The following is a 27,999-nucleotide window of genomic DNA, read 5'->3' on the forward strand; positions in this document are numbered from 1 at the left end:
ATTATGCCGTTATTAAAAAAAGTTAATGCCGACCCCAGCACTCCAGCCAACTTCTGTCCCATCTCGCTTATTCCGGTATTTTCTAAAATCTTAGAAAAGCATATTAATTCTCAACTGTCCACCCACGTTGAGCTAAGGGGAATCCTACATCCGTCACAATCCGGCTTCCGATCAGGCTTTTCGACGGAATCCACTCTGCTGGGAGTCTCAGAAAACATCCGTCACCGTGTTGACAGGGGGGAAACCGTGGCACTCATTCTGCTGGACTTGAGCGCCGCATTTGACACGGTTTCCCACCCCATTCTTGTCAACGCCCTCCGATCATCTGGCATCACCGGTTCAGCCCTCAACTGGCTTGTCAGTTTCCTATCCGACCGAACCTTCCAAGTCTTCTCTTCATCATCCGCTTCCCAAACTTTTACATCTGCGTATGGAGTCCCACAGGGTTCCATCTTGAGCCCCTTGCTCTTCAACTTATACGTCAGACCTCTGGCATCTGTTGCAGAGCAAGCTGGGGTCACTATTTACTCCTACGCAGATGACACCCAGATCATCTACTCTCTTTCCTCTGACTCTCTTGCCCCCTCATCCGCTCTATGTTCAGGATTGAGAAACATCGCAGCCTGGATGTTGGACAACAAACTGCAACTGAACGGTGGAAAAACAGAACTTCTGCTGTTTGGCCACAATACCACTCTATGGGGACCCCAACACTGGCCCACTCAAATGGGCACTCCTCCTACCCTTTCTAAATCAGCACGCAACTTAGGTGTGATCTTTGACGACCAGCTGTCAATGAAAAACCATGTGGTCAAAACCTCCTCCACCTGCATCACAATCATTAAGTGGTTGCGCAAGATCATCTGGATGCTGCCTGCGGACACCCAGAAAACTGTAGTCCAGGCCTTAATCACTTGTAGGCTGGACTACAGCAACATTCTTCTTCTGGGTGCCAGCAAAGAGGTGACTCGCAAATTGCAGACAGTCCAGAATATGGCAGCACGACTGCTCTGCAAACTCCCCAACACTTCTCCTACCTCTAATTCCCTCCGCTCACTACACTGGCTCCGTATCGAAAACCGCACGAAATTCAAGGCTCTCTGTTTCATGCACAAAATAAACACTGGCCGGGCCCCACCTTATCTGACATCCTTGGTTCACCACCATTGCCCCCCCCCGCACTCTGCGCTCATCTAGCCAATACCTTTTCTCAGTGCCCAGAATCAGAAAAGCCAGATTGGGAGGCCGCTCTTTTGCCTGGCTAGCCCCTTCACTATGGAATTCTCTTCCCCTTCAGTTACGAAAAGAGCCCAACTACCTTAGCTTTCGCAAACAGGTGAAAAATTGGTTATTCAACATGTAGCCTCCTCCCCTCTGACTTCCCCTCTTTATTAGTTGGTTTTAGCGCCGGGAAACCTTCGGGTAGCTGAGCGCTTTATAAACTTAAATATAATAATAATAATAATTTTGTGGCTTTGGGAGAGGATCTGCCTTTTGATCCAGACAATACCGGGCTCCTCCGCAGCATCCTAACCCCCTCATCAGGCAGTACAGAGGCTGCAGTAAAGTAAAAGGCGACGGATCCAACTTGCAGCCTTTCTCTTCTTCTTCCTCCTCCCCCCATGCCACCTTGAAAGCATCCCCTCACAGAGCCTGTGGGGGATAGAGGGATTTGTCACACTTTCTCTCGGCCTGGAAGGCCATTACTTCGGACCAGTGGTTCCTTCAAATTATATAAAGGGGCCACACCCTTTCCTTCCTTCATGCACTGACCCCCCCCCCCCCACACGATTCCACTCCCGCTGTCCTCCCCACGTATGGACCATTTCTCCATTCTACAGCAGGAGGTGGCAGCTCTCCTCCCCAGTGGAGCAGTGTAGATTAGTGTGACAGTAGACAACTCTGTGAAGTTGTTGCCATTTTCTTCCCTGATTCTACTATGCATGTATTCTAATGCCTATAAATGAAGCATAGATGCCAAGTGATGGTTGGACAACAAGTTGTAGCATGGGTGTCAAATATCTTTGCCCATTTTGATTAGATTGATTTGATTCATAGTTATAAAAAGTAGTGTACTGTGATAAAATCAATTTAAAGGAGATGACTAGTTTAACTGAACAGTCCACCTTTAGCCTGCACTGTTGTAATTCTGGTGTTTATATGCAAGATGAGAGAAGTAGGGATTTAGTTTATGGAATTGGACAGAGATACACTTCATTTATGAATAGTTTAGTAAATCAGATTTGAACTGAGAGGTTGTTGAGCTTGAGGGAAATTAGATCTTTTGATATAAATGGGCTCTTTTTAAAGAAGAAAAGTGTCATAGGCAGCTAGACAGTTATTGACTTATATGATTACCAGATACCAAACAGACTTTCTTGCCAGTTGTGGGATCATGGATAATCTAGTGCTCTTTCAGTTCTAGTTCAAATATTAATGCACTCAAACACGGCCCTACTTGCATGCTTCGTGGATTTCAGTGATGTCTTTGTGTCAATAGGGGCTCATTTTTGCGCAGTGGATTATTACAAATCCCTCTTGTGAATCAAACCGGGGCTTTATTCAGACACATGAATTAGTATCAAAATGGGAGGGAATCTCTGCCTTTATCATAAAATAGAAAACACAAGTAGATTAAAACATGAATTATACTTATCCTGCTAAATTATCCTCACCCCGAACCTGCAACCATCTCTACAGCGACTGCTGGGGACAGGGGGCACCCTCCGGTGCTGCATCCGAGGCCCCCGATCACCGGCTGGGGAAGTTATCAGTGGCGGCGCCCGCCGGGCCTACTCGCCGCGTGGAGAGCCGGGGCCTCGATTTCTGCCTGACTCCGCCTGCTGGCGCTGAACACCGGGCGGCCTGCTTGCTGGCGGGCCCCGGGGGTCCCGGACGGCTGGTTCCTGGCTGCCGGAGGGGAGGCGGCGGAGTCTCCTGCCGTTTGCGGGACTGAGGACATTGCTGGGGGCTGTGAGGAGGCGGCGCTGCAGGAGGGCTCCGCGGACCCCGGGACCGGTCGGGTCCCCCGGGGCTGCCGAGGACGGCGCTGTGGCGGGGCTGGCACCAGACTACCGGCGGAGGAGGGGGAGCGTCCTAACCGTTTCGCGGGCGGCTGTGAGCCCTGTGGTGTAGCTCCAGGAGTGGGCGGTCCGGTGTTCTGGTTTGCACCATTATTGGAGGCGCCTCATATTCCCGCCGTGCCGGCGGAGCGGACTGCTGCGCATCGGCGCCTTTCTCGCCCCCCGGCTCTGGGGCCAGATTTGGTGGCTGGTGCGGCCCGGAGGAACAGGGTCGCCCGGTCGCCTCGGTCCCGGCGCCCAGTTTGCCTGCCTTACCCACGGCGGTGAAGTGCCCTTTGGACTGGGGAGAGCGGTGGTGGCCGGTGCGGACCCGCGGAGCCCCGTGACAGTGAGGAGCAGAGATTGCCGCTACGTTTGCTGCTGGGGCCCTGAGTACCATTTGGAGCCATTGATCATTGGTGTCTGGCACAGTAGTGGCGAGCGGGTGTGGCGAAGCGCCCTGCAAGACTCCAAAACCCCGGTCTCACCCCGAGTGGTAGCTAGTCTTGGGAGACGGTGAGAGGAAGGCCTGCCACGTACACGGGTCGGCCCGCTACAACTATCCGGACCATGACCAGAGGCGGGGGTGGCACGGGCTCCGCCAAGCAGGGGCCCATTGATAAATTCACCGGTCCCAGTGGGGGATCGGGGGCTACCGGAGGTGGCCAGGGCACCGGGCCGGACAATGCGGCTCTGATGGCGGCCATCACGCAGTCAAGAGACATGTTGGATGCCAAAATTGGCGCGGTGGGTGCCGATGTAATGCTGTTGCGCCAAGACCTCCGCAACGCTCTCGCCTGCATCGCGGAGACCGAGACCAGGGTCACGGGAGTGGAGGGGGACGTCGGCGCTCTGAAACAGAAAGTGGCGGAGATGGAGAGGATCCAGAAGGGACTGGCTCTTCGCGTGGAAGACGCAGAAGGGCGAGCGCGAAGAAATAACCTGCGCTTCGTAGGCTTTCCGGAAGATTGTGAGAAGGGACCCATGGATACCTTCCTGACAAAGTGGTTGGAGAGCTGGCTTCCCCCGGACACTCTGTCACGCTGCTTCGTGGTGGAGCGCGCACATAGAGCCTTAACGCAGAAACCGCCGGTGGGGGAACGGCCTCGGCCAGTCATAGCAAAAATCCTGAACTTCCACGACAGGGACACCATACTCCGGGAAGCGAGGGCCAAAGAGACTTTGCTGTTCGACAGTCACAGGATCATGATCTTCCCGGACTACACCAGGCAGGTCCAGCAGCAGCGACATTCCTTCCTGGCGGCAAAGGCCAAACTGCGCGGCCTAAAGATCCAATATTCACTGCTGTATCCGGCCCGTCTGCGGGTTGTTTTCAACTCCAAAACCCACTTCTTCGACTCCCCGGAAGACGTATTCAAGTGGACGGATGAGACGGTCAGGATCCGACCGAACGCCCAACCGGTGCCTGGGCTCTGGACCTTCGCGTGGATCATCACAGGAGAGGAGTGACTCCGCCAGCAAGGGTAAACGACATCGGAAGTCCCGTTCACGACGGCGTTCCCTGTCCCGGGAGGGCCTTCTAGGTGGAACGCAACCTGACACTGATCAATCAGGCAAAGAAAACTGAGCATCGTGTAAATTCGGCCCTCGTCGCTTAACCCTGGTCCATTGGTGGACTCCATGGAGGGCCTGGTTCCGGGGCTCTGGTGGTGGAGCGGACGACGACTGGTGCAGTATGACCTGGGCCTTGGTGGGGCTTGGGGGCCTTCAACTGGGTGGCACCTGATTGCTACGCTCTTCTTGTGAACCGTATACTTGGTACAATGGGGTCCGGGGTACTGTTTGTGGGCCGCCTGATCCTCCCATGGCTGGGGGGTGGCCCTGAGGGTAAGCCCTGTTAGTTGGGGGGAGTAGTTGGGATCCATTGGTATGGTGGGTTTTAGGTGCTCTGTTTTGGGCCTGAAGCTCCCCATGCCGCGACAGGTACTTCAATGTTTCATGAGGTATAGGGGTGGGGGGTGGGGACCTGGAGTTGGGTTGTTGGGGGGTCGGGCTGGTGGACTGGGACAGGGGGGGTTGTGGGTGTTCTGAAGGGGGTGCACGTGACTTCTGCTATTTTGGCTTGTATGGTGTTGGAGGCCTGGGTCGGGCCCTGGAGGTCTCAGACTTGTTCATCGAGACCATGGTTGACACCTCGGGGCAGGAACTTGCTAGTGACTCTATGCGAATATTGAGCTGGAATGTCCGGGGGATGTTGGACAAAATCAAGCGCGGGGCAGTATTGCGCTGGGGTAAAAGGGACTCGGCTGATGTGATGCTCCTCCAAGAAACGCATATGTTAGGTACAAAGGCACTGAGTTTGCAGCGATTTGGCTTCCACCAGGTATTTCATGCAGGGTTTTCCAGGGGCTCGAGGGGGGTGGCCATTCTTGTCCACAGACGGCTGTCTTATACCCACGAGCGTCACTGGCTTGATCCTCAGGGTCGGTATGTGTTTGTGAAAGGGAGGATTGGCGCGGAACCGGTGGTATTTGGCAGTGTGTATGCCCCCCCCCCGCTGCAGTGGTCCTTGGCTGAGAAACTGTTTGACCTATGGGCCGAGATCCCACACTCCTTGGCAGTGATTGGTGGTGACTGGAACGATGTGGTGGATGTAAGTCTGGACAGGCAGAGGTCGCAGGGGGTCGCGGCTGCGGCCTCTCCTACGCGGCTGAAGGCGATGATTGATGGGCTGGGATGGGCGGATGCCTGGAGACACTTGCATGCCAGGGCGCGTGAGTATACATATGTGTCAGCGGTGCACGGCTCCTTCTCACGATTGGATTGTGTATTTGTGCCAGGGGCTTTCCTTGACAGGGTAAAATGGGCTGCAATTCGGCCTCGGGGGCTGTCCGATCACTCCCCTGTTGCGATACAGATTGACTTGCGCAAGGCACGCCAACCATTTCGGTGGCGGATGTCCTCATGGCATCTACAGCAAGCGGACTACACACAGCATATGCGCAGTGCGATCGCCCACTATTGGCAGGAGAATCTGGCGGGAGGGGTTGACGCTGTGACTGTGTGGGAAGCCATGAAACCCACTATGAGAAGCATTGATATTGCATGGTGCGCTGCTGCCCGTCGTACTCGGCAGGAGACCATTGTTGCAGCTGCAGAGCGGGTGGAGGTGCTGGAGAGACGATGCCGGGGAGAGGGGGATGAAATGGCGCTACGACTACTTCTACAGGCGCAGCACTCCTACGCCTCGGTGTTGCTAGACGAGGCTCGTCAAGCGTGGCTGGCCACGCGGAGCAGGGTCTACCAATGGGGGGATAGGTCCTGCACCATACTTCATAGGCTCTGTCAGCAAACGCTACAACCGATCACCTTACCAGGCCTCACTGATGGGGAGGGGACCGCGATAACAGACCCTGCGACTCTTGCGGCGAGCTTTGCACGCTACTATGCAGAGCAGTATGCTCCTCGGGAATGCCTCCCACCGGAAACAATTGATGGGTTCCTCGCAGATGTTCCCCCTCGTGCAGTCTCGGACGAGGTGAGGGAGGCCCTGGACCTCCCCTTGACGGCGGAGGAGCTGGGTGATGCACTAGGCCAGCTCAATGTGGGCAAAGCACCGGGACCGAGTGGGTTCCCCAATGAATTTTACAAGAAATTCTACTTGCAGCTTCGGCCACACTATAGGCGGGCATTGGAATTGGCGCAGGAGCATGGTAGCCTGCCGTCGGACTGGCGTCAGGCGGAAATTGTGGTATTCCAGAAACCAGGTAGGCCCCCTGATTGACATGAGTCCTATCGCCCCATATCCTTGATCTATTTCGAGGCCAAACTCCTAGCCAAGGCACTGGCGAACCGCCTGCTCCCACATATTGCAGACCTGGTCCACCCGGATCAGGCAGGCTTTATGCCGCCCCGGGCGACGCGGCACAACATTAGGCGTGCACAGGCAGCGGTAGATGCTGTGGGGGCGACCGGGGATCGGGCAGCGTTGTTGCTAGCAGACATCGACAGGGCATTTGACTCGGTCAGCTGGACCTACCTCCTTGCCCTCCTGCCGCTCCTCAACTTGGGACCGGTGTTCATCTCCTACGTGAGGCTGCTGTACACGGACATCACCGCCTCGGTGCGTATCTCTGGAGCGATCTCGGAGAAGTTCCCAATTGCCAGGGGAACCCGACAGGGATGCCCCCTCTCCCCCTACCTCTTCGCACTGGCCATGGAGTACGTCTCGATGCACAGTATCGTGGCTTTGTGTGGGGAGCGGAACTCTCAGACCGAATCGCATTGTATGCGGACGATGTCCTTTTCTTTATGACTGACCTTCACCGCTCTGGCCCTCGCATACTGGATATAATGCAAGTGTTTGGCGAGGTTTCAGGACTCTTCCTCAATCCGCGCAAATCGACCCTGTGGGTGCTAGGTGACGAGCCGGAGACATACCCCTGGGCCTCGGCTCTACAGGTAGCGGTCGGTGGTCTAAAATACCCGGGTGTCTTCCTGTCGGAGTCTGCTGCGGTCGCATGGGAGCGCAACGTGCTGCCGGTGTGGGACAAAGTCCAATCGGACGTCAAGACCTGGTCTCGCATGCCCCTTAATATCTATGGCAGATCTGCCATCTTCAAGATGGTTGCCCTGCCACGGCTCCTCTACGAACTACAGAACCACCCGTACAGGATTCACCCGCAGTAGTTCCGTCGCGTGAACTCAGTACTTGGCCGTTTTCTGTGGGCCGGGGGTGCCTCTAGAGTGGCACTGCGGACTTGCTTTCTATCCACGTACTGTGGAGGTCTGGCTACCTCTGACCTCCTGTCCTACTACCAGGCCTCTCATCTACTGGTTCTCAATGAGTGGTGGTATGGTGACCACAGCGACCCGGCATATGTGCTGGAACACTTCTTGATGGGCGATGCCACGCTACATACGCTGCTATACTCGGCCAGGCGGCGGAGGGTGCTGCCGCGGGTCACCCAGGTGGTCTTCGTGATCTGGAGACAGGCGCTGCGCCGTATGGGTTGGTGGGGCAGACTGACAGCCGAAACTCCGCTGTGGAATAACGGACAGCTTCCTGCACTGGCCTCCCTATCGGGGTTTGGAGGCTGGGACGCCATCGGGATTTCCTCACTCGGCCATGTCCTCACGGGGACTACACTCAAATCCTTTCAGGACCTCAGCTCTGAATTCAATATGCCCAAGACCCAATTTTTCAAATATCTACAATTCCGCCATGCACTCGCGCCGAGTCTGGTGGGGATGGACCAGCTTCCAGAATTCAGCCCAGTGGAGGCCAAGCTCTTCATGGGGGACCTGGAAGATAAGAAAGTTTCCAAAATATACCAAACGCTGGTTACTCACTGCTCTTCTTCTCTCCTGTCACTGAAGGCCTCCTGGGAGACAGATATTGGCCCGTTGGATGAGGATGACTGGAGGGAGGCCCATGAGTCCCCCCGCGGGGCTGCCATTGCTGTGCGCCTCAGGTTCATACAGTTTAAATACCTACATAGGGCATACTACACTAGAGAGAGACTGTGGAGAGCGGGCCTCATTGCCGCTCCGGAATGCTTGCGTTGTGGAACTGAAAGAGGAACGCTGCTGCATACGGTGTGGTCTTGTGTGGGTCTGACCCGATTTTGGAATGGGGTGTGGAATTGTTTGTCGGAGGTGCTGGGGTGGGACCTCCCTCGTACACCCAGACTGGGCCTCCTCCATGTCCTGGAGAATGTAGGAGGCAACATCTACAAACGCCACCTCCTGTTACTGGGTTTGGTTGTAGCTAAGCGAGATCTGGCGAGAGCCTGGAAGAGCGACCAAGCCCCCACACTTAGCGCCTGGAAGGCGGGATTAGACTTTCTTATGGGGCTAGAATTACCTGTGTTTGAGGCCAGGGGGTGCCCCCGGAAACACTATAAGATCTGGAAGCGGTGGGCGGACTACAGGGGGCTGACCTTGGAACCCCCAGTTGATATAGATGATGTGCCACCTCCGGATGGGGACCTTGGGACCTAGGACGATATCTGATGCCTACTTTGCCTTACCTATACATTTGGTGAAATGTGAACACGTGCACTGGGTTAGGGTGGGATAAGGGGTGGGTAGCCGGGGGAGGGAGTTGGGGTATGTTTCTTGGGGGTTGGTGGGACATGGGACGGGGAGGGGGGTGATTCCAAGTTTAGGCCTTTTATTCATCCTACTATATGTTTACTGTCGACAGTATCCTCCTGATTGTGGAGAACTGTACCTATGCTTTGCCTAAACTTTCAATAAAAGCGGTTGTGAAAAAAAACATGAATTATCCTGTTCCGTTATTGCCAAGTTATGAGGCGTTTGGAGAACATTGCCTTTCCCAAAAGATTTTGTGGACAGTTTTGGGCTATTTACATTATGCTGGTGACACAGTCTTGCTAAATTAAACAAGCATTGCTAAATTAACCAGCGACTGCAACAACATTGCACTTTGACTCAACTCTCCAAATATGGAAAAACAAAAAAAAACTAGTACTTGGACAGCAAAGAAAAAACATGGTCTTGGAATATAGATAGCAAGAAATTAGAACAAGGCGAACACTATCAATATTTAGGTATCAGGCTTTCTAAGAGAATGGCAATCACTAGAACAACTTGGCCTCAATGAAGACAAAATGGCATTCCTTGGTGCATGCCTTTATCTAAATATTCAAAAGAACGGCTGGTCCATCTTTTAGTCCTATGAAGCAAGTGAGAAAAGAGAAATTGTAGCTAACATTTTGCAAAGTGGTTCACTGAAGTTTACCCAAGTAAGTAAATAAGTATACAGCATGGTTATACTTGGCATAGTGTAACGTTTATGGAGCATTATTCTGTTTCCCCATGCCAACTCCCAAGCTAACTGATTGAGGCAAGGCTTAGCTATGACTGCCGTCTTTTTTAAACTATGGGTTATGTTCCAGTTGGCCACCCAAGGGACATGAAAATCATTAGTTTAGAGGGAGGTGTTTGTCGCTCAGAAAGCTAAGGTTAATCCACGGGCCTCCTATTGAGATATATCTATTTTTTCTTTGTATGCTGACAAACTTTGGAATGGAAATGTTGTCATTTTCCTACTTAACAACAATTGTATTAATCTATATATCGAGAACCTTCCTTTTCTGATGATATGTTGGTCCTTGAGCAAATAAACATTTCCGTTAAATTAAATATATCTATACAAGAAAACAAAGTCCGGTATGTCACAACAACCAGTCTTCTTTAAAACGACAAATTGGCAGATAAAATATGGCATTTCTGCTATCTGGGAATTTGATCCATCTTGGTAGCAATTCCATATAATTCAATGTAGACTTTGCAAGCACAAGCCTGAATCGCTAACCTATGTTGTTTGCTTTTGTCTAGCATAGTTCGAAGTCTGCAGAAAATAGCTAAGACCAATAATACATTTTTAGTTTTTGTATTAAGGACCAGTAACTGATTGATTGACACAGAAATACCGCACTATTGTAAAATATATTAATTGAATTTGAATTTTTGGGTCTTAATTATGTTTGTTAAGTTAAAAAGAAATAATTTTACCACATTGATTGTAATGTTTTTAGTAGCTATACAGATAAACCTAAGACGATGAAGTCTCAGTTGATTTTTTTAAAGATTTGCTTTCCCTGCAGAGTTTATTTTGAGCCAAGTATTCCAAGAGTGCCAAGATGTATGGTTTTGAGCATGATGCAGTCAATTTGAATACGCTTTGTGCTTCATTCTGAAGTATTTGAGAGTACTAAGGGCTTGGAGATGTAATGGAAGCATTTATTTTGCTTTCCAATGAGGCAAATGCAGATTGGCCTGTGAATAAAACATTCCTATTGTCGAGTCTCTTCATGACAGTGATAGAAGCTCTTTTTAAGCCCAAATCTGAAAGAAACAGGTTAGCGTTAGATTCCTTACCTTCGAATATCCTCAGGCGTCAGACCTGATCCGGAAGGTTTTCGTGAGCAGTACCCCTGCGTGTCAGTAGGCGTCGTCTGCGGCGTCGTGATCGCCGGGATGACGTCGTCGGAGTTCTTAGACGCCTCCCTCGCGCGCTGACGTCAGTTCATCTTTTTTCCTCGCCAGCAAGCGCAGATCCGAGAAGAGCAGTACTCTAGTAATTTTTTGACTAAATTTTTTGATCACTTTTCGAGTCGACCTCGACTCGCGGTGCTGTTAGGGATGCCTGGTTTTAAACTTTGCGAGGTCTGCGCCGACTGATGTCAGTGACCGACCCCCTCTATCGGTGCCTTTACTGCCTCGGGGCTGACCATGATGACTAGTCGTGCCCGACTGCCGGGCCTTGACCTAGAAGGCTAGGCGGGAGCGGTCCCGTAAGCTGCTTGAGATCCGGCAGTCGGCTCCGGGCAGCTCGAGATCCGGCAGTCGGCTCCGCGCCGCTCGAGATCCCAATAGAGGAGGAAGCCGAGGGACCGGTCGCGGAGCCGCAGTCATCGCCTCTCGTCGAGTCACCACTACTCGTCAGGCCCTAAGTCCTCCGGTAAGTCGAGGCATTCGAAAAAGAAGTCGAAAAGGCGTCATCGCTCTTCCGACTTCCCCCGAAGCTCGCGCGACGCGACGGGGGTTCGGGCGACACCGCCTGCGCGGCTCTGCCAGAGCCGCAAGCGCCGCGTCCAGCTCCATACCCACCGGTCCCTGAGCTGCATGTGACGCCGGAGGAGATAAGTGCTTTCCTCACGCCCATGAGTTCGCACTTCCCTCCGTCGGAACCTGCTGAGGCGCCTTCGGGCCCCGCGGGTCAGACTGGGAGCCCTAGCAGGCTGGCGGCTCCGGCCCCGGATCCGTCAGGTGCTTCGGCCCCGGCGCCGTCATTGATTCCGGTCCTGATGCCGCAGGGCCCCACAGGATCCAGGCCTGGATCCGGGTCGTCTCCAGTCGACCTCACAACTCCTCCGCTGGCGCCGACCCCGAGGGTGTTGCTCCCGGTGCCATCTTCGGACGACATCGGCCCCGGTTTCAGCCCCTGTTTGGGTGCAAAGCCGGAGCGACTCTGCTCGGGCCGTCTCGGACGCCGATGGGTGAGCAATTCACCTACGACCGGCTCCATAATTTTTGCCTGTTTACCAGGAGAAGGATGACGAGGAGGACTGGGAGGGATCTGACGACACTCTGGCACAGCAGTGCCAGTTAAGCCAGGACTGGGCAGAAGAGCTGGGGGAGGCCCGTGGTCTGGACACTTCCCCCGACACTGGATTCGTCTCTCCTCCCTCCGTGGCTTCGGAGGAGGGGGCCACTTATAGCGAGGTGTTGAACAGGGCGGCCAAGGCCTTGGCTCTTGAGCCCCCTTTCGCGGCTGTGAATTCACTCTCTGCCCCCATTTCAGAGGTTCTCCTCTTCCTTCATTCCCTTGCCCAGTACGGCTCTGCTCTGGGCACTATCAAGGGCTACCTCTCGACCATTTCAGCCTTCTTAAGGCTTCCTGATCAGCCTTCTTTTTTCAAGTCCCCTGTTGTAAATAGATTATTGAAAGGCATCACACACATGTTTCCTCTTGTTCCCTTTGTGATGCCTCAGTGGGACTTGAATCTTGTTGTAACGTATATGATGTGCGCTCCCTTTGAGCCACTTCATAACTGTCCTCTTCATCTTCTGACTCTTAAAACTGCACTCCTGGTTGCCATCACCTCTGCCAGGAGAGTGAGTGAGCTCCAGGCTCTATCTTCTAAATCTCCTTTCCTCGCTGTCCATCCGGACAAGGTTGTTCTGAGGACTCGTCCTTCTTTCCTGCCCAAGGTGGTCACAGCCTTTCATATCGGGCAGTCCATCACCTTGCCCGCCTTCTTTCCGCATCCCTCGAAAGAGGAAGAGAGGCTCAACCGTCTGAACCCAAAACGTGCGCTCTCCTTCTATCTAGATCGCACACAACAGTTCCAGGTGGACGACCAGCTCTTTGTTGGTTACGTGAGCGCTAAGAAGGGACGGTTGGTGCACAAGCGGACCATCTCTCGGTGGGTCGTCTTGTGAATCAAGATTTGCTACTCTTTGGCGAAAAAGGAGCCTCCTGTTGGGCTGCGCATCCATTCCACTCGGGCCATGGCGGCTACTACTGCCCTGGGTCGGGGAGTCCCCTTGCAGGACATCTGTCAGGCAGCTACGTGGGCCTCGCTGCACACGTTTGCTAGACATTACTGCCTGGACAGCCAAGTCCGGAGAGATGGCTTTTCCGGCCGTTCCGTTCTCCAGGACTTTCTGGCGTGATCTTGGTTCGCTGACCCACCACCGGGGTTGGTATTGCTGGGGTATCTACTCTAAGGTAAGGAATCTAACACTAACCTGGTTCTTTCAGATGCACAAGTTACTTACCTTCGGTAACGATATATCTGTAAGAAACAGTAGTTAGTGTTAGATTCCTTACCGCCCCACTCATCCTCACCGTTCTGCGAACCGATATCTGGGTTAAGGACATCCCTTTCAGGGCCCTAGTTTTATGGCACCAGTGTCGGTTTCTATCATGGCTCTGCGTTCCTGGCGCAGAAAGCTATGTACAGAACTGACGTCAGAGCGCGAGGGCGGCGTCTAAGTACTCCGATGACATCATCCCGGCCGACGACAGACGCGGAGCCGCAGACAGCGCCTACCGACGCTCAGGGGTACTTCTGACGAAAACTTTCCGAATCCAGTCTGACGCCTGGGGATATTCTAAGGTAAGGAATCTAACACTAACTACTGTTTCTTACAGATATATCGTTACCGAGGGTAAATAACTTGTGCTTCTGGTCTGATGATTATAATTGCACAAAGGACCTTGAGTTGGTGATGTGCTAGAGAAAGGGAGAGGGACTATTAATGGTGTCATCTAGCATGTAGCCTAGAGATTAAGTGTATTCAGTGATTTTAGATTTGCAGTCTAGTAAGTATATTTAGTGCGTCCATCCATGACTGTAACTTGGTGTAGTTATGAGATGGAGAGATCAGTAGAAAGTTTGTCAAGAAGTGGATTTACTATCCAAGCGATGGAAAGACACTCATACTTGACCATACTCTAGAGTCTGACCAGGAAAAAGTATGTACTCTGGTGAAAACGTGTAGATATAACAGCATATTATCTCCATAGAGATTTGAGTGTTATATAAGGCTACAGGATCCAAATTAAATGTAAATAAATTGTAGTAAAAATTGAGCATTGTGACCGTTCTTGGCTTAGAGATGGAACGGTCTGTGAGGTTGTTTAATTTGTTGTTTGGTTTTCCAGGTATGAAAATAAACAATTCAGTACTGTGCCATTTATAAGCATTTTTTTAGGGCTTTGAGTGCGGTGTGTGTAGTTCACTGTATCAAATGCTGCTAAAGGAAGGATGCTCTATCAATATCTGTGGAATCCGTTTTTTTCCTAAAGGAGTGTACCTTTTTCAATTTTAAGACAATCTGGGACCTCTCCCTGTGTTAATGATGAGATAATCAGACATACCCAATACAGACTAGACATGAATTGATCTCTTTTAGTTTGGTGGCGGGTATGAAATCAGTGAAGTGAAAAGATGCTCTAGCACTCCTTATTGTCTTAGTGAGTTCTCTGAGTTTTTCCAGGCCACTTTGCTTTTTGGAGGAGAAGTGTGGAGTGAATTGTCAACTGGTAGAAGAATATCAATGTTTCCAATGTTTTCTTCAAAGAATTCTGAGAATGAATCACATTTTTCTTCACCTTTTGAGGAAGAAGTAGTTTAATCTGTTTAACAATGGTACATTTTTTTCGGACGGTTTATGGATTTGTCCAATTGACAACCTAAGAAAAAAATTATATTTATGTACTTCTTTCTCTTATTTTTTGGGACTGGCCAGCTATATAGTTGCTACTTCCCTGAAATTGTTCCTATCTTTGTTCACATCTTTTTATTACAATTATGTTGATTTGTTTGCTTTTTGACTTTGTACATTTCTTCAGGGCTAATTTGTCCCTAATATCCCTTCATAGTTGTGGGCTGCGTATATGGTCACTTTTAAATTTGCATTTAGGAGCTATTAACTAGTTGCCACTGTCAATACCAGAAGAGCACTCAAGATATTTAGTGTGTCCATAGCCTGTTCTTTTGTACCTGGCCTTTAGTCATTTCCTTTTTCAAGGTCAAGAATGATTTGCATGTAGCTGGGTCTGAACTGAGGTGGCTAAGTGAGCTAAGGAACGATGATGGATTCAACCCAGATCTGAGACTGTGGTGAGTGTCTGAAAAGTTTCCTTGTGTTTGCTTTGTTCGCTCTAAGTTGGCAGGGTATGCCCAAATGTGGGTCCCTTGCTCAATTCAGGCTCCCAAGCAGACCCCTGTCCTCCTAAGATTTTTCGAATGGCTCTTCCCGGGCTAGAGAGGGAGATTCTTTCCCTACTTAATCATTCCCTGGAGACAGGTTACCTGCCCTCCAGCCTGAAGGAGGCCAGGGTTATCCCCTGCTGAAGAAACCAGAAGCAGATGTGGCAAGTCTGAAAAACTATAGGCCCATTTCCCAGCTCCCTTTCCTGGCGAAAGTGGTGAAGCAACGTGTCCTAAGAGTACTTTCATCTTTCATGGAGGAATACCAGCTACTTTAGGTCTGGCTAGCCGGCTTCAGGGCTCACCATAGCATTGAATTGGTGATGCTGTCTGTGCTTGACGAGCTGAGAGCTATGGCCGATAAAAAACCAAGAGCCCTGATTCTTTTAGACCCGTCAGCGGCATTCAATACGGTCAATCACGCACAGCTTCTGGCCCAGATTGCCGACTTGGGCATCCGTGGATTGGTTCACCAGTGGCTTGAGTCATTTCTGTCAGGGCAGTCCCAAAGAGTCCAACTGGGCGAGCAGGTATCGAACAGTGGTGCTCTTACATGTGGCGTCCTTCAGGGCTCAGCACTTTTTAACATGTATCTCCAGCCACTGGTGGCAGCTCTTTCCCGCATTGATTGTCAAGTCTTTACCTACGCGGATGACACCCAACTTATCCTCCAGATCGATAATTCTCCCCGAGCCCACTGTCTTGTGCAAAACATCCTCACATACATGGTGAACTGGATGACAGTTAACTCGTTAAAAGTCAATCCATGTAAAACTGAGGTCCTTGTCATCTCCTCTAAAAACAACCCCTGGAACGACCTCTTTTGGCCACAGGATCTTGGCACCTCCCCTATGCCAGCCCCTGTTGTTAAAAGTTTGGGCATTAAGATTGATGCCAATCTCTCTATGGCCAATCAAGTAGCTTCTGTGATCGGCACCTGTACACGTTTAATGCGACAGTTGCGTAAACTTGCCCCCCTTCTCTCACCTGCCACTTTACAGATGATCGTGTCTGCCACGATAGTGTCTAGACGGGACTATGGCAATGCCTTATACATCGGCCTTGCTTAGAAACTTATCAGCAAGCTACAGATGACCTTGAAAGACGCAGCCAGGCTGATTTTCAGTCTCCTTAGAAGGGCTCATGCTACCCCTTTGCTGTGTAAGTTACGCTGGCTTTCTATCAAACAGAGAGCAAAGTTCAAGGGCCTTTGCATTGCTCACAAAGCCATTCATGGCCAGGCCCAGCCTATTTCAAGGAGCGCCTGGGGAACTATGCAGCAGGACGTACTCTTCGGTATCCGAAGCAGGCCTCTTGACCTACCCACGTGCCAAAACTGCATCTAAAGGAGGCAGAGCTTTCTCTGTCTTAATTCTCCAACTTTGGAATCTACTGATTGAGAACCTTCGTAAAGAATCCACACTCCTTACTTTTAGTAGGCAACTAAAGACTCTTCTATTTAGGGAGACTCTGGGCGCAGTCTAGATCATCCGCCTGGTGCTTATCTGCGATTGCTGGTGGACCTTGGTCTTCTCAAAGCGCTAAGAGACCTGTTGGTGATTACGCGCTATACAAACTGCAGTTAACATAACATAACTTTGCCACTGGATTCAAGCTAGCCTGGCTGATGAGGGGTGTTACCCCAAAACCAGTCCCAGGATGCTTGTATCCGGTTCAGGGAAGATCTGGCTTGGCAGTTCGGGCTGGACTGTTCCCATGAGGCGCAGGGTCAAGACTGACTTGCATATAGCTGGGTATGAACTGGGGTGGCAGAGTGAGTTAAAGAATGATGATGGATTCAACCCAGATCTGTGTCTGGGGGCGAGTGTCTGAAAAGTTTCAGCGCTCCGCCCATCATCTCCTTGTGTTTGCCAATATATAGTTGGACATCTCAGAATATACTTGAGTCACACTATATATATAAAATGGCTGACCGCACTTACAAAGCTTGGAGAACCGACTCTGGGGTTTGTACGGGGTGTCCTGCTCATGCAGGTCACCCTCACACTTATAACCTAGCACCTTGCCTTCAGGATTGAAAGACCTAGCTTATGGGCGACTTATAGGTTTTAAGTGAAGTGACCTCAGATTAAAGGAAACTTATATCTCTTCTGAGTAGTGCTAGCACCAGCTCACACAGGCTGCAATGGCAAGTCCGTAGTCACAGGTTGAGTGGTCTCTCATGGGTGGCATAACACATGCTGCAGCCCATGGGAGACCCCTGGTGTACCTATGCCCTGGATCCCTTGGTGCCATATACTAGGGACTTAGAAGGGTACACCAGTAACCAATTTGGAAGGCACCAAAATACTTACCATAGTCCAATTTAGGGAAAGCGCACAGATTAGCAGGATCACAGCCAGACTAGTCAAAAACACACTGACTCCAGGCAAAAAGTGGGGGTAACCATGCTAGAATAATCCTACCTTCCACCTACACCCAATGAATAAAGTTGCTTTACACAGCACCTACGGCCAGAGCAAGAACAGGCCCTTATGTCTCCGATTCCTAGTCGGTATGTCGCAGTACAGGGCTGCCCCTTCTCCCCACTCCTGTTCATACTGGCAGTTGAACCCATTGCACAACGGATTTGCCAAGAGTTGGGCATTGGGGGATTCCTAGAGGCAATACAGTGCATAATGTATCGCTCTATGCTGACAATATGATACTGTATTTTAAAGATATCTGGGGGGTCAGGTGGAGGTGGCCCAGATGCTGTCAATGTTCAGGATTCTATCTGGATGCCGAACCAATGCAGCTAAATCTTGTGCCTACTCCTTTGCTGACAGTTATGTGGCGCCCACGCTCCAGTTCGTACCTTGCGGTTAATTGGAATTCAGGTCTATCTGGCGGGTCCAGACCTGCTAGAGGGTTACCTAATTTGCATGGTTACGGCACTTAAATCTCAGGTAGCCTTTTGGGCTATATTGCCTCTGTCAGTGGTTGGTCGGCTGGCCCTGGTAAAGATGGTGACGCTGCCCCCGCTTATTGTACCATTTTGTGAATCTGTGCATTGTAATACTGGTGTGGGTTTACAAGCTCTTACATACTGCACTAATTGACCTCTTGTGGGGACATGGGTGCCTTAGAGTCAGTCTAGCAAAATTACCATTACCTACGGAGGAATGGGAGCCACAGACTTTAAAGCATACTGTATACCCTGACAACTTCAGTGGTTATACTACTGGTTGGCTGGAAATAACCTTTTGAAATAGATTACACAGCAGGCCAAATTAGTTGAGGCCAGTTGCACAGGTTAATCTGCCTGATGCCTCACCGTTACCCTCAAGCTTATTGTTACGCATAGCCCTAACTTACTCGAAGATGGCAAGGAACCAAACAGTGGTGTAGGGCCCTATGCGTCGAATATTCCATTATGTGGTTTGCCTACATCTTTTGGTACCCTGACGGCAAGCAGACTGGACCCCTGGGAGCAAGTGGGAGTAACTACAGTGTGCATTCTATTTGCAGATGGCATAATAATGTCACACACTGATTTTATACATGCTCATGGACTGCCAGAAATCTTATTCTTAACACATTCTAGTATTCTCTGATACAGTTGTAAATACTGGGCAGTGGATTGACAAGAAACCATGGCTCACGAGTTCCTTAGGCCACTTCATACCTTGGGCCATGGTCGCCACCTAATATGTTGGCTCTGTGGGGGACTCCAAGATCACCTCATGAAACCACTCACTTCACTGAAAGCCAAATGAGAGGCTGACTTATCCTGGGAGCTCACAGATAAAGAATGGGCCTATTTGTTGGAATAGCCTAAAAAAGATCCCATTATTCGAGATTCAATTGTATTCAGTTCTCCGTTCTACATAGAGCATATTTGGCACCACATAGAATTAACCAAGTGAAGCCTTCTGGTGAGAATAATATAGGGGCCTGCATAAGACACCTATTTCGATGGAATGGGATAAGTTACTGGAAGGATTCAACCCACATGTGTGGGAGCCCTGGGGAGTGAGCATACCAGGTAAAGCTTGGGCGAGTAGGTGCGTAGTTCACTGATACTGACCCCTGAACAGCAGTCGCTACACATACGATACACATGTATGACTCATTCTATTATTATAGGAAATGTAAGGGCGTACCCTTAGACCACCATGTCATGTCTACGTTAATGCAGTAGTAGCCTCCTATGGTGTGTATTTGGTGTATAATTCTTTCTCGTTCACACTTACCACCATTAACACTTCAACTACTTAATGGGTGACTCGTATTAGTTAACATGCGATCTGGGTGGTGGGGTTTGAGGAAGATGATTGCATATTCCATAAGAGGTATGTCACTGTTCAGTAGAACTATTGCGACTGCTAATGTGTAAACTTGGCATGCTCTGTCTACTGATACCTGTGAACAGAGATGATTTCTTTTTGAAAAAAAATCCATGTGGTTGTCTTGGGTCTGCTCCTTTAAATTATTCACTTTCCTCAACTAATCTCTTTCAGCCATTGGCTTGAGACTGGCAAGCACATCTTGGCTCAGCTCATTGTTGTATTTATCTCTCATCTAATGCTATTGCCTGTTTGGATGTATCCTTCCACCTCCACTCTAGTGCTTGCTAGCTTTCCTCCCGTGTGTCTCACTCTAATGTCTTAACGCTGCATGAGTTAGCATATTAAACCTAGATCTATTGGCCTTACCTATGCTTGTCATGTATAGATATTGTTGCTTCTGCTTTGAGAGATCATGAAGGAGGTCTAGACGATAGCCTTACACCAGAGAATCTTTGAGGTTTTTGGTCCAGACCCTATTCAGCGTGCAGAATTAAAATCATGGAATTGACTCTAATCTTTTGAACTTAATGTAAACCTTAAGAAAATTATAGAAGAAAATTGTTGCAAATGCTTTTAACCATAAGATGCCCATTCTGTAGGAGCCTTTCCATTGGAAAACGATTGTCACAAAGAAACTAGATTTTGATAGAGGTTCCTAAGGCGTAAGGGAATACAGGAATTAAATAAGTCAAGAACTTCTGATATCTTACTTCACAGACTAAAACAATGAGATGATGATCAGATGGAATAACATAATAAAATAGACTAGAACCATCAAATACGAATTAAGATTTCTGCTGTGCACCAGTGTTTCAGAATGACTGTTAAAGTCTTACATGAAAGGCTGTGCACACATGGAAATGGTCACACATGTATCCTGTGAACTTGGCAGGTATGGTCAAGGTTTTGTAATGTAAGGTATGGGATCAACCGGGAGCAAAATAAAGCTGAAAAACTGCGTTAAAATGGAAGGTTGGCACAGTCGATATAGCTGTCATATTTTGATAGAGACAGGGAGAGGTCTGAGGCAGAAAAAACTCCATAATGTGTGGCATTGTGGGAAGGCGCAATAAGAAAAGCAACTGCTGCATACGACTCGGAGGACACAAAGTAAACAAAGATTTCTCAAGTTGAAACTCATTGTGGGAAAGTTTAGTTGAGTCCACCCTGGGGGAGATGTCTGAAAAAATGGCAGGACAGATACACCTGTGTTCACCTTTCAACTAACTATAGCAACTGGTGGAAATATTATTTGTTAATTCATTATACTTTAAGGCATTACAGCATTGTCTGATAATTTTAAAACGGTCTTGTCATCTGTTGATAGGAGACGTAACTGTATTTGTTTCGGTTATGGAAAAAAAGCGATATCGAATGTTTTTCATGTTTCGTTGTTCAGTATAGAACTGTAACAGACGCTTTACTTAACAAAAATGGGGAGAATGCATCATTTATGCTCTAATTTATTTCAGCTGGAGTGACAGCAGAGTCTATACAAACTGGCAGTGCAAGTCCAGAATCAGTGGCAATAGAAGTCAAAGTTCAAGAGGAGGAGCATGATCTTGTCGATGATGACATCACTGCAGGTCAGCCTCCATGTTTCAACAGTTAAAGTGCAATGAATGATGCTTACTTGTCTGTATTCCACGCTTTCTCTAGTTAATTATGTCTATTTCGTCTTCTGGATATGCCTTAGCTATCTCTCATTAAGGGTACCATGTGCTATATTTGTTTGAAAAGGTACAAAGTTGTGTTTGCTGCATTAGTGGGACAAGGGTGGATTTTTTTAAACAAAAATATTCGCTATAGTTCTATTGGATAGCTCGGAAACCATATTCAGATTTAAAGCTGGTCCAGATAGTTTGTTTAAATTACTGATGCATCAACCTTAGCTATATCAACTCATAAAAGACGCCTAATCCCCAAAAAAAGAAATGTTTCTCTAATTTTAAATGGTGGATAATGTGGTCATTGGGCATCATTTCATATTGAAACTTGGACAATTTCCAAGATGCGCAAATGTTTACAGAATGTATAACCCTAATAGTTTTAACTTTTAGATATGGTAATGAATTTTACTGTGATACCTATTCATTGTATTAAATGTCTTCATAAAGTTAACATAGAATTCATTATTATAAAACATGAAGATGCTATTAGAAACCAGATTTATTTAAAACTCTTATAAACAATTTTACAGGAGTATATTTTTAAAATATCGAATTTATCAAAAAGCACATCTATCTGTGAACAGTAAACATTCCATAATCTGACTCAATGTGGTGTGTATTAAAGAGTCAGAAAACACAATCATCAACAATGAAGATTTTCTAGAATTGGGCGGCATGCAGCGTTACAAATAGGTCCGGTGTCAACGTTTCGGTTCCCAGCTCAACAAATGGTACAGACCATTATCAGGTCTAAGGAACTTACAGTGCCCGACACCCACTCATGTAAAGATGGACAGTCATGTTCTTTGACGCTGCTAATGAAATGGTGTAGCATGCAACGCAAGTCTTAAAAGAATCATCTCCAAATTGAGATAGCCATTAGTTTACCATGAATAAGTTGTGAGGGTGAAATGTGTCTGCCTACAAATTTTTACGTCATATGACAATTAAAAAGATGTTTTTTTATTTAAAAGTCTTTTTCATGAAGACTATGATGTACGTATTCAAACTGCTGTATGGTTCTTCAGTGTAGTTGGCATTCGACATTATATCTATTTCCCTATAGATTGCAACAAGCCTGAAGCAGTAGTTCTCGGCAAGTTCTAGGGCTCTCAGATTAGCTGCTGATTAAACACTTAAGGAAATAATTCAAAGCACTCCACTTCAGCATGTATCTTTCCTTTGAATCTTGGTTATTTTAATGCCACTAAAGGAGCTACTTATTAGCAAAAAACATTGGCACCTCTAGTTGTACTTCTGAGGTGTACTTTTGGTTTATAGTTTTCTGCCTATTCCATGGTTGTGCAACATTACACCTATGCTTTATTTGACCTATTTATTAATTGCTTTTAGCATCCACTGAATTTAGAACAGAAATGCTGTCCAGGTGAATTGGCCAGTGATACAAAATAGCAGTGGGATGTTTTAGTGGTTAAAGTAGTTCATCCAATCTCACTTCTTGCAACCAGCAAATACAGTTGAATTAAATTGAAATGTGAGTCATGGACACGTTTGTGATGGAGGATTGATTTGTGAAAACTCGCAACAAAGATGAAGACATAGGTGTAGACATATGTATTACAGTGTTAATTGTCGCTGGCTGATAATGAGGTGAGAGAGATTTTAAGTGAAACATTATTTAGAATAAGAAACTACTCCTGTGCTCGCTGGTATTTTAAAAGTCGTTTTAAAAGGTTTTTTTGCAAAAGAAAATAAATTGCAGATATATTTTATATTTGTTATATGCTAAAGGGCTCGGGATGTGCTTTTAAATCTGTGGAAGAAATAAAGGAGTAAAACATTGATACTGAAGCTGACAGAGAATGTGTAAAGATGTCTGGAAAGAATACATGCGGGAATATGTGACTGGAGGGTTATAAATTGCAGAAATGTATATACTTTCATTTTTTTTTAGTTGAACATGAGGGAGCGCATTACTATCCAAATACAGTTGGCTATATATTAAGCTGTGGATGAGGAGTAGGGTTTTAAATCCTGTGCAAACCCGCAATTATTTCACAATCTGAGGTTAGCTCTTAATATCTGAAAATATGCACCTACTCTTCTTCTTCCTCAGGTAGATTGAAACCATCTTAAAGGTTTAGGGGAGTCGTTTTTAGCCACTCTTGTTAGATCTATTGACTCTTCTGTAATTGTTACTACTGTTTTTGGATTGACGCCAAAATGCATGCTACTCTTCGGGAGTGCCACATAAACAGTAAATCCAGTGTTAAAACTAGCCAGTAGGTCTGTCCTCATCTGCTGGACCAGTTTTACCAGAATTTTAACTGAGGACAGCTGAGTGAAATTTCATTATACAAACCTTTTTATGTGTCATTCTCACCAAGGAGCAGGAGACAGGCGCTTCTTTTATGGGGAGGTTATTGGTCATTATGTACCTTGTGATCAGAGGAGAGTGCTTCTCGGTTCTAGGGAGTTGAATAAGGTGAATGGTGTGTGATACCATGATTTGCAGTTAAAGCTTCCATATTGGATAGACCAGTGGTTCTTAACCTGTTGTATGGGGAACCCTGGGTGTCTGTGACGTTTACTCAGGGGGTCAGTGACTGCATAGAAAATCAAAGATTATTCGAAGATTATTACAATGTATGTTAAAAAGAAGCAACATTTTACATTTTTAAATATTAAGTAAATGTGAAGAATTTGCAATGGCGGACTAAACATTAAGTTGATGTCCTCAGATTGATTCACGGAAGCAGTGCAAATGCATCAAACAGAATATAGTATGGAGGATGGATGGCCTCAGTTGGATTTTAAAAAGCTGCAATATTCTCATTAAAGTAGACATTTTTATTTGTGTTTATAAAATAAATCCAACATTTCACCATATGTGTATGTGTTTGTTCAATGCTTGTCTCTGTATTTTTGTGTATTGTTTTGAGGTTCAAATCATCAAAATTGCTTAAATAGAAGTCCCGGCTTCCAGTAACAACTCAGTGGGGTCCACGGATTCCAGTAATTGTTCAGTGGATGGCGGGGGAGCACCGGATTCTAGTAATGATTAAGTGGGTGTCCACAGAAATCAAAAGGTTAAGAACCACTGGTACAGACCATTCATGTCTACGGATTCTATCATAACCCTAAGAGTAATACTGTTCTGAAAAAACAAATAAAAAGATCCCTTATGTCTTAAATTGGGCAGGTGGTAGTTTTTTTATTACTATTCAGAGGTCAATTACATTCATTGCAGTTCGTCTCATCTGCATATCATGTTATGGGGTATCATCCTAGGCCTGTTGTCCGATCTGGCCAGTCCCAACCAACTTGCCTTTCTCAAGAACATCTTACATTTGACCTTTGTGAAGTATAGCGACCAATATGTTGAAATGATAGTACAGGTTTTTAATTTCCAAGGATACTTTCAAGAGCAGGTGGATTAGAATATTCAAATGATGTCTTCTTAACAACATACTGTAGCCCCTAGTCATAAAAGTAAGGTTTCGATGTCATATGCTCCTTACGAAGAATATTTGGGAAGCGTTTATTTTTATAGTGGGATTACAAAATAAATTCTCTCCTTCAGTGGGAACCACATTCTAGTTTGCTGCATGTCTTGTAACATTACAACACCTCACATGCTTAACAACCACCATGCTGTTTCCCTCATGTCTACACTGCACAGCCTCTCTATGTAAATCCTGTTTGTTTTCTGTGTTTAACTCAGTGTTGATCTACTAGGCTGCTTTCCATCATGTCATGATTTCAGCGAGGCAGATAATCTTTGCCACCTTGATCTCAGACAGGCGCACACTTAGGACATTGTGATATGAAAGAAATGATGCTGGGTGGGCTACTCTGATTTTATTGTTAGTGTAACGATTTTAATTAACTATGCACTTTATAAATACACTTGATAAATACACATGAACTTGTTTAACTTGATGGACTTCTCTTCATTAAGTGTTGGGGTTCCATCGAAGCGGAAGGTAACTGTGAATGTCATTTTGTACTCAATCATGTTGTAAAAAAAACCTTAAGGTTATCCCTATTTATTTATGGAAAGTATAAAAACCTTTGGGTTTAGTGATGAGGAATTTTCTAAATTACTTGGCCAGAGTACCACCTCGGATAGACCTTTCTCTATTAGCAAAGGATGCAATGATGAATGGTTTAAACTTTTAAATCTTAAAAAGAAAGACAGAGTTCCATGCAGAATTTATGTTGGAATACCTCAAAGTGGGTGTTAAAGCTAACTGACTAAGAATAAGGAATATCCCGGGGCTCTTTGTGGAAATCAGAAAGTTTTGGGAGAAATGATCGCTGATTGCTAACCGCTGCTCTAGAGATCTTATGATTCTCAGTATAGAAACCGCAAGAGATGTAATGGAGACCTTACTTAAGGAAATCTCCGAAATAGAAAACAAACCCTGAGAAAAAAATAACCCTGTTGATGGGGCAAAAAATAAACTTGATGAAGTTAATCTTAAATTTAATTCCTTTATTGAAGCCTTAATCAAGCACACTGTTCTTGGGTGTTTTGTCTTGCACTGTGGTTTCCCTTCAATGGTGGTATCTTGCCTCGTATGGCCTACTTTCTTAAGCACTGCCCTTTTTTTCTTCCAGGCTTAGCCTTGCCTATATTTTTTTATAGCTAGTCATTTTAATTATACCTCTTGTTTCCCTACCAGTGGTTGTGAATCTTGTGAGCCCCCTGCTTAGTCAGCTCAGTGTGATTATACTTTGAGTGGATGGCCTCCGGGCACTGAATCTATTTAGACAGACAGTGCCCTGATGAAGGTTGACTGCATTGACTTTATTTCCAAAACACGCGTCTATGCATTTCTATTTATTAGATATAATACTCATTACATCAAATACATCTATTCAAAGAGCAATCATTTTCATTCATTTTTGATGTTTCTGTATGCTAAATGTTTTTCTGTCTTGTATAATTGTTCTGTATAGTCTTTTGATCAATGTTGGTTATGTTATCATTGTACTGTGATAAATTATGTGTTGTCCATGTGTTTGTGTTATTTGTGCTCACCAATTGAATAAATACAACGTTTATTGTATGAATTATGTCCTGTGTTTAAAACAAAATGTTATATATTGAAAAAGATGAATAGATTATGAATATACTTTTGTATGTTCGATAAATAAATTTAAAAAAAACACTAGTCTGGTACATGGCATTTTGTATATTATAGACATACTGCTTCAATATATGAAGTGTTTTGGAGAAGTTCCTGTTGGTGGTTTCCATTGTAAAGAAGCCTGCAGGACAGTACTTGAAGGCCTGACTAGTAAACCAGATTGAATAGTTCTTCAGTGGAATACTTCAGCTGAAGATCTGCAGTGCAGCAGCAGGCTGTCTTTGCACTACTTTTAAGACTCTGATGCTTGTTATGATGGCGGATTTGGCTATGCAGTGCAGAATATTCCCCTTGGGTCCCACCACTAATGTGTGAGGTGTTGCTAGTGAAATTGTTTTTGTGGACTGTGGTGGTGTTTGCGTGCCTCTGTACATCTGTATACCTCTGGCTTTTAAGGTATGTGTCCGTTTTAAAGGCCCTGTCTTACACCATGGGACATTTAAGTGGTTATAGTATTCACAATGGAAAAGATTATCCAGGAGAAAGTGGCTGCTCCTGTATGACTGGCCAGCTAAATATTCGGTGTGCCAAACTTAATCTATGAGGCTTGTGAATTATTCTGGCCTGCGTTTTTGTTTCGTCGATTTCTTTAGAATTAATATTAACATTGAGATTCATAATAATAATCATTGTTGTTATTATTTTTTAAAGCAGGCTTCACAAAGAGCGTTGTTTTCATACCTGTGACAGCAAGTGTAAAATGTCCCAGGGAAGGAAAGTTTTAGCCGATTTTACATTTTCAAGAGGTCACACGGTATGGACTACAAGCAAACATATTTAACACTTGCAGCCAGTCGCATTCCAAATTTTCTTTTTACACATCACCTTCGATTCTATGGTTTTCCTTTTTTCGAAGTTTTACTGCCATAGATCCCCCACCGGACGCCAGTTCCAATGCTGTTTCTGCTCCTTTCCAGAAAGACCATAAAGAGGACTCTGGCCTTTGGCTCTTCCAACAGTAGATTCATCCAACATTATTGCAAATCTCCCTGAAACGCAACCATTTTAATTCTAAGTATAAAATAAGGTAGGGAAAAACAAGTAAATATTTTTTTAGTATTGATTAATTGTGTGAATCTTCTCCTCCTTGACATAATTAGATTTCTCTTCACATTAGCTAATAATTTGTTTATTCTGGGCCTGATTCTGATGCGGTTAGGAAAGCATTCCCACCTAGGGCCTGGTTCTGATGTAGTTAGTAAGGCCTCCTATGGCATTTGCTCCTTCCAAATCGGATTGGGAACATGTCTTCCCACCCATGGCCCAATTATGATTCAGTTAGGAACATATGCTCCCATTGAAGTTGGAAGTCCAACCAAATTGTATCTGGAAGCATCCTGATGCGTCGTACTCTGTCGGTCGGACTCTCCCGATCGAGTGGGTCGAAAACCATTTCCAAACCGATTCGGTTGGGAAACTTCAGAATCAGGCCCTAAGTGTTAGCCCAGGAGGTAAGAAGTATGCTTTTGTTTAAACATATTCACCACAAAACAAGTCTTCTCCATAACAGGTTTAAAATAACGTTTTGAAGATAGATGTTATGGACCATTCAACAGATCTCAATATGTCCTTTAGTCTACGATCTACTTCTAATGCCTCCAGTATCTTAGATATGGAATCTGGTGGAATGAAAATCTTCACAC

General features: G+C 46.6%; 1 protein-coding gene across 4 annotated transcripts in view; it reads left to right on the top strand.

Moving 5' to 3' along the window:
* The window catches only part of WDR7 (WD repeat domain 7), a 1,275,554-nt gene that overhangs the window by 550,370 nt on the left and 697,185 nt on the right, over window positions 1–27,999 (top strand). For all 4 annotated transcript variants that reach the window (XM_086960437.1, XM_086960439.1, XM_086960436.1 and 1 more), the window contains one exon: window positions 21,042–21,155. In XM_086960437.1, the coding sequence (XP_086816563.1) occupies window positions 21,042–21,155 (114 nt within the window). The remainder of the gene's footprint in view (window positions 1–21,041; window positions 21,156–27,999) is intronic.

Source organism: Lissotriton vulgaris, chromosome 3_1 (assembly GCF_964263255.1).
Source record: "Lissotriton vulgaris chromosome 3_1, aLisVul1.2, whole genome shotgun sequence".
NCBI classification, from domain to species: domain Eukaryota; kingdom Metazoa; phylum Chordata; class Amphibia; order Caudata; family Salamandridae; genus Lissotriton; species Lissotriton vulgaris.